General features: G+C 45.9%; 1 protein-coding gene across 2 annotated transcripts; it reads left to right on the top strand.

Moving 5' to 3' along the window:
* Nucleotides 1-5365: 5365 nt before the first annotated feature.
* Nucleotides 5366-12634, top strand: LOC135809100 (uncharacterized). Of its 2 annotated transcripts, XM_065322369.1 has the most exons (7): nt 5366-7244; nt 7394-7423; nt 8073-8365; nt 9098-9249; nt 10513-10602; nt 11227-11265; nt 11605-12634. In XM_065322369.1, the coding sequence occupies exons 1-7, from the start codon at nt 6568-6570 to the stop codon at nt 12220-12222; spliced, it is 1899 nt and encodes a 632-aa protein (XP_065178441.1). In that variant the 5' UTR covers nt 5366-6567; the 3' UTR covers nt 12223-12634. The 2 variants fall into 2 exon arrangements, with proteins under 2 accessions (XP_065178441.1, XP_065178442.1); XM_065322370.1 differs by lacking the exon at nt 7394-7423 and having other exon boundaries at nt 5368-7244.
* The last annotated feature ends 63 nt before the right edge of the window (nt 12635-12697 follow it).

The following is a 12697-nucleotide window of genomic DNA, read 5'->3' on the forward strand; positions in this document are numbered from 1 at the left end:
TTCGCTGGAGTAAGAGGAAATCATTACCGGCCGAAAGGCTGAGAAGTGAGAGTTGGCTTATGAACTACGGGCCAGCACGTTCTTTGTTCCGCTCCTCGTTCAGGTGCTGCCCAACACCTTTCACACGAACTGAAGTACTCAGGGTGACTATTGTCGCAGAGTTTCCGCTGAACTCTCGGTGCCTATTCGATCCAGGGTCCTAAGATCAGTACATGTATTCGTTACCTACTGAATGTGCGTAAACCGAACAGGAAGTGGCCAGTCAGCGTAACCTCTGTGCCATTCGAACGTTTCTACGCCGGCTAACGCCGTAATGCTAATAAGAGTTGCAATGGGGACAATTGTGACGTGGAGATACCTTGGCAGGTCAATGCTCAACACCGCCTACCAGTCTATGAAGTATGATCGTCAATGAACCCACAATCTACGTCCATGTCCATGTCCATGTACATGTATAAAGCTGCCCATACCGGACTGTAGGTCATGACGTGCACCCCATTTCTGTCTTGTTTTCTCTCAATACAAAAGATGGTGAAGACCTAATCATTCGATTAGTGTGTGAGAGTTGAACAGAGCACATGTCTGAAACAATAAAGTGGCTGTCACCACCAACAACATTAATAATACAATGTCATGTACAATCATGTACATGTTGGCCATGTACGTACATGTACGTTATGCGTTTTCAATGTACATGTACGTACATGTACGTTATGCGTTTGCAATGTACAATGTACATACATGTACATTGTACATGTAATTGTGCGTGTCATTGATGTATCGTAGATCTACGCTGAAGTCCAGCATACTACCACTAGAAGTTAGTTAGTCGCCCCTTCTCCACCATAACGTCACGAGAGGGCGGGATGAATCCGGATCAATGTAAACATGTTATTTTGCACCTTTTTTTCCTTTTCATTCCTTCGATCTGGTGAATACGGTATTTGTGCTCCAATGTTTGTATTTTGTTTACCTTTGGCCCCTTTTCCGGTTCGGGAAGACATCTACCGTGAAAGGGTCATGCAATGAGCCACTTTCAAAGCGCTTTCATCATGACCTCTACACATTCTAACCTGCTACTAGTCTTGTGATGATTGATTCTTGCGATGACTGGATGGATGGTGCTCGCTACTCTCTAGCGCCCACACCGGCACACGCCCTCTGCCTTGCATGCCACGAACCTGTCAGTAGGCAAAGACTAAGTGAGTTACATGTACCTCTCCTACTACACGTGTACATGTGCTTAGTATAACTTACTTATAGTTATAAAAATGATCGGCACATGCACACATCACTCTACCGACTGCTCTACTTATAGGCGTTCTTGCACTGGACAAACTGACATTCCATGCACAGTGTAATACATTGTACTTGCACAGTATGCGCAAAGTGGCAATGCGGCGAACAATGATCAATAGTACAGGAAATTGTTTGATTGCATGATTGTATGACTGTGAGTTTGTTTCCGTATCAACCTAAAATGGACACAGTCACATTCGCTGTGAGTTATTGGGTCTGAAAATCACTCAACGCCTTTTCACACATCTTAAGGGGTCGTCCATAATTATCGAACTTTTTCCACGAAACGAAATAATTTCGTTATGGGGTGGGAGGGGGTTGACCAATTTCGTTTCAGAAAAGTTCGATACATGTACATGGCCATAGGAGCAGTGACACACTTGCGACTTTTGTTGTATTATGCATGTATATGTCAACAATTTTTACGTTCTGAGGGGGAGGGAGGGAGGGGGTGGGTCTAAACTAAAATAATTCGTTTGGTGAAAAAAGTTCGATATTTACGGACGGCCCCTAAAAAGACATCGACACTGAGTGGGTCAGTATTCAGTGTGTTTTTAAATTCTTCCCCAGACGTGACATACTTGTGTACATGATTGTACAAGTACATGTCATGTAGATATCTACTGTGTGGAGAAAAATTTACAATACATGTACAGTGTACATGTACATGTATACCAGTGAACGTTCACGTAATCATCATTGCATTGGTGTACTTTTACTGTACTTGCCAATGTTTGCATACATGTACATGTACATGTACACGACATGCATGCCTTACATGTACATGTATTCATCATAATAATTATTTTGAAAGTACCTACCCATGAGAGTATCATCAGAGTATAGTGTATACAATCATGACATGCATACACGTGCAGTGTATGTCCACGTTTTCATTTGTTTTTTATTAAACAGTTAACGTGGGAGAGCTACTCAATGGAAGAATTGAGAGTATTCGAATCATTGGGTCACGGGGTAGTGGATTTATACCCCTCCAATTCCGACTGCATTGCTACGTGTGTCCCGTCACATATCTTCACCCGCAGGAGTCTAACACACATTCTCTCACTGGATGGCCCCTGCACCTCAGAGCACGGAGAATCATTTGCAACCTGAATTATTGCATTTTGTTTCAATACACGTTTGGGACCAAATACAATGTACAACCCTGGTTATGTGTGTTGAAGGTGGTGATCATCAATGCTAGGAATGCGTCACTTTGTATTGGCGTGCGTGCATGCCAAGCAGAGAGCTGGTACGGAAAGTACAGTACAATAGGTTCGCATTTTCAGTGCAATATGACAAATGAGGGAAATGGGTACACACTTGTATTGGCCTAGCTCTCTCAGAGTCTCTCTGGTACCATCCCACATGTGACGAAAGGCAGTGGGTGTCCTGTCTGTAGATATGACTTGTAGTGTCGCTGTGTGGGTTGCGAGGTGACATGAGCGTGAGCGGCGACTGCAGTATACTGTGGGTCTTCATGTGTCATGTAGATCTACCATTGCTGCAATCACGCTTTGTCTGTAGTGTTGGGTATATCACCTAAGTATTATAATAAAGATTTCGCAAGTGATATCAAGAGTACATAGACGGTCCTAAATGTATGACTGACAGTCTGTATTCTTAGTTGTACAGTATCAAAATACGGTTGCATATTATGCGATGGTAGATGTTGTTAGTGAGCCGGTTGAGCATATTGGCATTATTGCTTCATCACCACCATGATACTTGATAGTGTGTGACCTCCTTGTCTGCTACATGTACATGTATGTCCAACCGGCCGTCGAATAGCTGCCAGCACTTCCCTACCTAACCAGACGCGTCAGGCCTAAGGCTTTCTCGACCTGAGCCTGAGGTCAGAGCACCACTCATCTTATTGATCAGTTTGTTGACCATATTCAGAATGCGAGTGGTAAGCATTATGATGGTGTTGGTAGAGTGTTGGCTGTTACTTGCAGCTTGTTGGTGAATACAATCTTGTAGTAAGCCGTACACCCCCGTCACGGCGTGGTCACAGAGTACTTGTAGTACCATTGTGGCTGTGTGGGCTAAGAAGGATACGCAGCTCATCGGGGAGGGATATGCAAGTCTAGTTTGCAACTTTTTGAGAGCATTCCATCCTTCGTAGGAGCTTCCTCCACAACTATTACTTCGGTCCTGGGGACCTGTAGACTATAAAAGGACAATTGCGCAGTGGGGATTACCATTGTACACAATCATGTACACTCATGGAGACTGTGCTGGCAGCTCGAGAGACTGCTCGATGTACATGTAATGTAGGTGCAGAGCTTCATACACATAAAAAGAAGGAAACCAAGACTTAGTGTTTCTGCTGCACCTCTGGGTTTCACGGGTTATTAGAGGTCATCAGGCAGCACATTGCGATTGCATGTATACAATCGTACATGTCACACCATGTGCACGAGTGTACATTCAGGGTTGTGTTGAGTTGGCTAAATGCTACACCATCATCATCATCATCAACATCATCATCATCATGTACATACTTGTACAGTCTAGTCCATCAGATATTGCGTTTTGGCGAGTCGAAGTGCCTTGACGTTTATCGTCTCAGTTGTGCCTTTCAGCATTCAATATGTGTGAGAATTGTGGTGGGAGTGACTGCCGCACCGATAGGTTGACCTCTATACACCGAATACCGTCTATCTTGTGATCATCACCAGTGCACTGATATCGACACAGAATCATGATCAGTAGGACCATGTTTAGAAGAACCAGGGTCGGCAAGCATGTGTATATCTAAATGTACATCGTATAGTCACCCATGGACAGCTGCATAATTTACTTCGCATCCCGCTCCTACCCAATCCCGCTGGGAGATGTTCTATCCAATTTCTGGGCAGCACAACATGGAACTCTCTACCCGATCAGTAACAAACCATGATCATTTCAAAAAATCTCTTTCAGCCCATGATCTCACTTCGCTCCATTAGTTATTTTTCTCCATTTAGGTACAGGCACACTATCACCTTCTCTCCCCCATTCCATCATTCACTCCCTCTCTCACATTATCTACAACCCCAGCACACATAACATACACTGCTGCATGGTACTTTTATTGTACCGGTAACCATGGTAACTGAACTTGAATAGGCTAATGATACTTGGGCACATCGCCGGTAATGTTTTCATACCAATGTATTTTTTCATACCAATGTATTTTTTCATACCAATGTATTTTTTCATCATATCCTTAGAGCTGTGGCATAATATTCATGATCGACAGTAAGAAGGCAGCAATGGCTATGGTGAAGTAAATTTGTTTATATCAATAGCATATTGTACTTGTATGCGCATGGGGACGCACATACATGTACAGTCATGTACATGACTGTACATTATAAGAAAAGACATTTAGATCATCGTTTGGCTTAGGCGGATCAGGATCGTGTGTTGGTGATTATTGGCGTCTAGCAACCATTCCTAGGTTAGTTTGATAGGTTTGGGTCCAGAGCCAACAACAGCACCTGGGCTGATGGTGACCGATGGCAGGCAGATAAGAGTTGCATAGCATGAGAACCAGGCAGTCGTAAAAGGCAGAAGCCCTTTCACAACTCCCTGTTGAGAACTAAGTACTTGGCCGATTTCGGCAGTTCACGCATGATACTTGATAGAATGGAACGCAAAGGAGTATTCTTCCCGATTCCTTGGCGTTCGACCTCTGAACCGTTTTCGATTTATCCACTTGCCCCTGGGCATAGCTAATTTTTAACGTTCTTCCATTGTTGTCCTTGCTGACAAAAGAACCGGTGGGAATACCTGAAAACTATAATGTTGCCTGTAGCCGTGGGGTTGACCCGGTTTCACTTCCATCACGCCGCGGGCAGATCGACATTCCTCGAGTAGTTTTCCTTCCCATGTTGCGTGGTCAAGAGACCTGAGGTTTTGAGGCCTGATGAAACTGTTTCAAACATAAAGTCGTGGATTAGTACCTGGATTGCACTGTACTCTCCCCCATCTCCCCCCACCCGCTCCCCCCCCCCCCCCGAGAGAGCGTGAAGAACAGGCTCTTCTTCACATGACAGCAAGACCATACAAACTAAGACCTCTTTTTACAGGGAACCCCCTTGCCTAGTAGTGCACATGTAGGTGAAGTAGTTTTATCGCGTTGACGAACCGAGGAAGAGACGCGTGAATCCAAACTCATCGACATGCCCAAGACCAATGCATGAACTGTGTTGCAGCAGCACCCCATGTAATGTTGGCTCGGTTTGGCTGCCAATTCCAGCTTCTTCAAAAGGAGAGCAACACTTTCCTTGCAGCAGCAAATGATCATAGGATCTGACTGAGCGAAGGAAAGGAGTGTGACTGTGAGCGAAAGATGCGTAACAAGTCGGTAGGCCCGTGGAACCCGCATCCTCTACTGTATGTCTGATCAAATGGAGGCCTCGAGCCGTAGAGGAGGGCAGAAATCAGCGGTCGTCTCCAGGCTTGCAGCTGCGTTACAACCGAATGGAGTCATGGGCCTATTCAGTCAAGCACACCGTTTCTACTCGAGCTGCTTGAACTCCGCCGAAGCATGAGGATAGGCTGGAACGTCCCAACTTCCTGCCACCGTTCGTCCACAGCAGACTTCCACGGTCGTTGCAAGGCCCCAAAGCGGTGCAGACACGTCGTTTGAATTCTTCACTCTCTCCAAATCTCCTTTTCTCTCGCGTAGTTTTGTTCGGCAGGGGTATCGAAAGGCAGAACACGCTAGCAACACTGGAAAAGGTCTGTTGATGGGACAGGATAGAGACGATTAAGAAGAATGTGGCGAGCCGAAATATTGCTCAGACAGACGAGAGCTGCAAGGGCATCTCTTCCTCGACCTTGCCCTGATTTGCGCGACGTTTGGTACCGTAAACTGCCGTCGTCGTTTCCGCCGGACGATCGTGCATGGTTGGGTTAGGGAAACCCTTGCGGCGGAGGTGATTGCTGGCTAGCAAAAAGCTAAGCTGATGATTTAAAATATAAGATGCAACTCTAAAGCAAGCGGGCATAGTTTCATCTCGGCCAGAAACTTGAGCCGTTACTTCCCTGACTCCAAAGCCATATCCGAGTGACCTCAAAAGATTGACAAGAGAAAAGATACTTGTACAACCTTTTATTATTGTACGTCCATTACACGCTTGGTGTTCGCGAAGAATGCTTCTATATTTTCACGAGGCTTTGATATAAACTACAAGTCCAATGATTGGAAGTACAACTGTCCGTCGCCGTCGGTCTGTTTGATGTACCGTTGGACGTTTACCGATTGCTTCGATGGCGGCTGGTGTTACACCGATACTGAAGAGAGGCAGGTCGAGTCGTGGGAAGCAATTGATCACTTACAGTAATGGGCAATTTGAGCGAAGTGCTGCTGCTGCTGCTGCTCAGACACAAGCACTCGTGGATAGTGACGACATACACGCGTACACACGACAGCTACGAATCGACGGCAGAGGGAATGCCGCTAACGGCGGTTTAGTCTACCTGCTACCAACTCCAAACAAGGGAGCACTGGCATTGCAAGGAAGAAGTCCTCTTTCCTCTGCTATCGTATCGTCAGCAAGTGATGAAACGACCTCGCGACGCTCTACAAGGGGTGACGGGCGGAAAGCGACGAATTCACCCCAGTTCATCCTCAATAGTCGAGAGAGGGTTGATGAGAACTTGGCAAGACTACCACCGAGTGCGGTCTTCTTGCCACCGATAGATCTTGCATCGCAACAACAGTTCCAACGTCAAAATGCTGATGGCCGTCAGCTAACTAATTTTGATGGTCAACAACAGCAACAACAATCCTTCGTGTCGGGTTCACAGCGTTTCGTTCTACAACCGTACAGACCTGCAGACCAAGCCGATGTCACAGCAAACAGAACACCAGTGGTGACGAACCCTATGACGAACCAGGCTGCTGGGGCCCCTCCAAAGAATGGAGTCCACTTCGAGGACGATGTGTGAGTGTTGTACTTTTATGGTTTACACTTCTCTCTGCTTCGCTTCTCCCTTCGTAACGGAAAAATAATAAATTATGAGAGATTTATGACTGTTGATTCTGTATCCTTTTGGTCACTCGTGCTGCGAATGATGTCCAATACGGCAATAGGCTGGGAATGGTGAATATCACTCAAACATGGTAAGTTAGTTGAATCATGTGATTCTACTTTTCTGAAGGCCATGTGGGGGCAAAGCCAAAGGCACGAGCTTGCAAATCTAGTGATGGTTTTGGCTTTGAGCAGCATCAATGATTACATTCTTGACTCTTGAGTCGTGTAGTGTGTGGTAGTCATAGCTTGGTGGCGTAGGTGGTCCATGACTTTTAGAGGGCTGCATGTCACAGTTCGATTATTCTTGAATCAGTTCATACTGAAAATAGAACTGTAGTAGATTAGTAATGGAATTTGAACAGTTCATGGGTTCATGCACATGTATAGCTAGAGCCAGCTGGTGCATTTGGACATTTGGACATTTGGACTTTGCACACAGACACTCCATTCTGGCCTGACTGCAGACACAGAGCAGCACGCCCCACTGCATTTGACGCACACATCCACATGCTGAACGAAGGCCGAGAGACTTTTCCTGTGATGGTGGTGGGGGAGGGGGCCACACACCGTTTGTGCCCCTACGTGCTACGTAGCTGTACCTATTCCTACGTCAAGGGTACCTCAGTAGATTGTGCGTTGGAGCTGTTGTAGCTATGCAAGTACGGACGGTATTCCTAACATGATCACCATGATATTATTTAGATACTGTACTGTGCTGCGCTTTGCCATGCTCTGCAGCCGATTGAAATACGCGGGAGCGTCATCGAATGCACTCTATGATGAAATCAACAGACCGGCAATGAATGCTCCAACATATAATGCGAGCAATAGCTACAAGCGGTACCTGTCGTGGAAAAACTACGCCAACAATAATACAAACACCAGCATGGTGTCGTGTATGAAGATCGTCTTTCACATGATATCCTTGTTACTTTCCATCGTGGCCATTACGCTTGCGGTGATGGTAGCTACTGGCTATATACGTGTTCCACCGGATACCGATACCCAGCTAGCAGGCAACCAAGCTTTGGGTAAGTACAATGCTGCACAATATAGTTCAGGGCAGTGACTTACTTTGCACTGAGTGATGTGATGCCATCAGCACTATGAGCATGGCCTGGCTTTGCACTAGCGCAGCTAACACCGGGCTGGAGGACACTGATTTTTCATTCGGCCGACGTTGTTTTGCATGACAATGCACGCTTCAAGGAATTGCAACATGAGATGATGTCTCACGTTGCTGAAATCAAAAAACTTTATCCCCAGCCTCAGAAAGTGTCATTAAGACATGCCTCGATATTCCTAGAAGTGGCTTACCGAGATTTTACGTGTCACAAGCTGATAATAGTTACTTGATGAATTTGCACGTAGCACAAGATATGTACTGATTTGTACTGATTATTAGGTACTCCGTGGCTGATAATGGGCATACATTAAAACCTGTGAAGGCGACCACTCGGATAAGGCGACCATCTATCCTGGAAGACCACTCCAACCAGGACCAAGGGATGCTATTTCCAGTCAAATGACCCTGGATAAGGAAGACCACCCGGTAGCAGAGACCACGTTTTCAAAGTACCTTGAGTGGTCGTCTTAGACAGGTTTCACTGTATCTTCCGGTATTTAATATACCTGGTAGTTATCACTCCGTACAAGGTATCTTGTTCCATTACGGTTTAGCTATGACAATGCTAGCAAACGATTCTGGATACATGTAGGGTGATGCCCATGTTGGTTGTCATGTGTTCACTATCTATCTGTAGACAACAATCCATGGAGACAACGAGATGCAAATGGTTTTCAATCAGGCAACAATGCTGGAGTGGATCGACGCATACCCTTCGGCCAGGATTCCCAATTTCAGCCCAATCAGCCCAACCAGCTGAACAGGATTGCGCGTATTGGCGTGCTATGGGTAAGAGCAATGTAGGAGCAGCTGTGACTGGAAGTGACCATTGGAAATATGCGGAGTGCCATATGCGGAATGCCATGCACAAGCACATACCGAGTATGTCACCTGCATTGGTGGAGCGACTCAGAGGTATTGTAGAGACCGGCAGCATGACGGGAAAGTGCAATCAAAGGAAGTCATTGTGTACCAGTTATGAAACTGATGCAAGGATAGAGTATAGGAAAAGTGCTTCCCACACCGGGGCTCGAGCTTTTCCGCCGACAGAACTTGACACTTGACTGACTCACGACGCGAGAAGTCCATCGAACCTTCAGAGATTCGGACGGTGCTCACTAAACCTGAACATCTTTCAGGTTATTAACAGTCCTAACTAACGGTGCCTTTGGGAAGCGATTCACAAAATGTGCCCTGAAATTTCATATCAGCCAATCCGCATAGTGATGACCTACAATGATATCGGGTAGGCATGCCTGCATGCAAAGCAATGCACCGTCAAGACACTCAAAAAGGGGCAATGGTCAACACACACAACGCTTCATGTTGGCAAGACAGTATAATGTGCAAAAGGCAGTGCATTGTCACTTTCGGGTGATCGAGGTATTCGGATTTCCGGTGTTTGGATAATGGTGATATGATTGTACTCAGAAAAACACGAAACTATACATGCCTCACAACAATAATATGGTCCTAACAGGGACAATTTGCCATGCTTTGTGTCTATGATTTCTTCTGTGGAAGCTGGGTTTCCTACGTGACAGGGTTCTTGCCAAAGCGACTTAGCGGGGCGCTGCAACCTCTTTCACCTTTTGACCGCCCCTTTCAAAATGAATGCACCACCCTTCAGAGTGTGAGCGCTACCTTTTATATGCATGATAAGTACAAATCATAATTATAGTAGCACAGTATAAAATGGCGGTGAAATCACAAGGTTTTGGGTACGATGATCCCCCCCCCCCCCCCCCTTATCACTTTTGTTCTGGCTATAACCCTGCGCGAGACATCCGCACTGAAGTCATGAAAAATATCTCAGTTTTCTGTATTATACACTGGGAACAGAATGAATCAAGTTCTAGTATTTGTTGGAGCTCAAATTTCCCATGTTGAGGTAACCATCAGTCAAGGATAACAATCCGATTACTCTTCTTTACTGGTAAGTTGATCTGCCTGTCTGAAGATTTCGCGTTCCGTTCCTTCATTTTCTGTCCATACAAAACTGTCTCACCCACATGCGACTATTGGTTCTGGCGTTTCCTTGAATTCATGCAGCAAAGACTCGAAGATATGGACAAAGCTGCCAATGAAAACAGCCAAGTTCTGCATAGCACAGAGTTTGCACAAGCCAAACTCACCGAGCAGGTACTTTCTTGAACTGTTCAGTTCTTATTGTGCAGTACACGTACAGGACAAAGGGGATGGAGTTACTAACATAGTGCAGGCACTGTCTATACACACATCTACATGTACACTGGTTAAAACTACTCAGGCGGATGAACCTTCGCTGTAAAGAAGTACTGCCCGCAAGCCTGGCAAAGGTGAATCCTGCAGCATAAGAGAATCCTGCTGCCTGGTAATGGATACCGTGCTTCTTGGTATTCCATTTTTCAACGTATACTCCCGTGATTTCATCCATTTTCATGTGGGCATGTGTGTGCGTGTGTGTATTTCTGTGTGTGTGTGTGTGTTTGTGTGCGGGAGCTCGTTACATATGTGTGCTTGCATGCACATACTATGTGTGTGCGTGTCTGTGTCTGCGGCTGCGACTTTCGCCGTCCGAATGATTTATCCCGACACAAGAACTACTGCCTCGCCTAATAGCTATCATCGCCTTTGGCGATGGGCTTTCCAAATGTCCAAAGGTGTGTGTGTGTGTGTGTGTGTGTGTGTGTGTGTGTGTGTGTGTGTGTGTGTGTGTGTGTGTGTGTGTGTGTGTGTGTGTGTGTGTGCACTGATTGGTAACTGTGGACTGTGTGACATGTTTAGATTCGAAGACTGGAGAGCATGCTTACAAGCAGTCATGAGGTAGGTGATTACTTACCAGGAGATATGTCCCTACAATCATGCAAAAAGTGCATTTTCATTCACTGTATTTGATGATAGTAGTGTAATTCGCATGAAAGTGGCTGGAAGACTAGAGGATGAACTGCTATTCCAGCAATGCCCAGGATGTGTTTTGTATCCCTTCAGAGTCACATTTCCACATTTCCGTGCTGTAGGGTTGGCAAATGTGTAATCTTTTTTTAAGGCATCAGTAATGTCGCATTTTCTTCTTGAAAGCTAACAGATAAAGGCATGTGCTATTCTGATAAGACAAAGCTAAGTACATGTGTGCTGTTTGAAAATATTTGCCTCTGTCTGCAGGCTATCGACCTTCTCTCAACAACGTATGTTCACTGGGGTCGCCGATCATGTCCGAGCAGTGCAGTGCATAACAGTACTGTACACGTTGTGTACTCTGGTATTGTTGCTGGCTCTGCTGATTCTCAACCGGGCAACGGTGCCAACCCACTGTGCATGCCCATGCAGCCGTCGTGGGGTGCCCATCACGCCGCACCACAGCGCGGAGGCAAGCTGTACGGTGCCACCTACAGGCTGGGCGTGATGTCCGAGGGTGTGTACAACGTCTTCGCTGGCAACGCTCAACCCGGCGGTATGAACAGGAGACCCATACCATGTACGGTGTGCCGAGTGCAGAGAGCTACCACCATACTCCAGCTACCAGCCACTAACCTGTGTCCGGATGGCTACCGACATCTATATGATGGCTATCTACTCAGTGCGGCCGCCACACAGTTCAAGTCACAGTATCTGTGCTTTGATAAGCAATCCGAAAACGCCACAACACAACTGCCGGCAGATATGCAAGTGCCCACGCCACAAATGTCGCTCTTCCCAGTCGAGGCACAGTGCAAAACAAATCTCCCTTGCCAGCAATTTACAAACAACAGGGAAATGACCTGTGTGGTTTGTGTTGCCTAGCTTCATTGGACATAACAATCACTCCATGATGTGCGTAGGACGCTAGCTCTATGTCCGCTCTGCTAGTTAAGATCACGACCAAACTCCATTTTCACAGTAACTACAACCCATCATATGTTATGAATACTATTACAAATCGCTTTGCGGCGACTTGACAATTTTTTTGTGAAAGCCAGGTGCTGCCCACTCTCTCACCCCTCCCTCCCTTTGCCTCGTACATGTGCATTTTTGTACTTGTACTCCCAAATATTCTACATTAACAACTATTCTACATTAACGGGCACTTGAATTAATCTTGATTGATAGTATTAATTCCTACAATGACATTTACAATATTCAAAGGCTTTTCTTTCGCCAGGGCATGCGCATGCCACTCCACACTACACTGGTAACTATCACGGATCACGTGGAACTGTTCAGTTGTTGGCCAGGAGAATGCTGGTAGCGTGCGGTCTGAAGCATGAGTGTAAATAAA

Source organism: Sycon ciliatum, chromosome 2 (genome assembly GCF_964019385.1).
Source record: "Sycon ciliatum chromosome 2, ocSycCili1.1, whole genome shotgun sequence".
Taxonomy (NCBI): domain Eukaryota; kingdom Metazoa; phylum Porifera; class Calcarea; order Leucosolenida; family Sycettidae; genus Sycon; species Sycon ciliatum.

Bases quoted from the DNA above. Each gene is read 5' to 3' on its own strand.
- LOC135809100 (XM_065322369.1), top strand. From the start codon at position 6,568: ATGGCGGCTGGTGTTACACCGATACTGAAGAGAGGCAGGTCGAGTCGT. The intron at 7,424-8,072 runs GTAAGTTAGTTG...CATGCTCTGCAG, and splicing joins GTGAATATCACTCAAACATG to CCGATTGAAATACGCGGGAG. The intron at 8,366-9,097 runs GTAAGTACAATG...ATCTATCTGTAG, and splicing joins AGCAGGCAACCAAGCTTTGG to ACAACAATCCATGGAGACAA.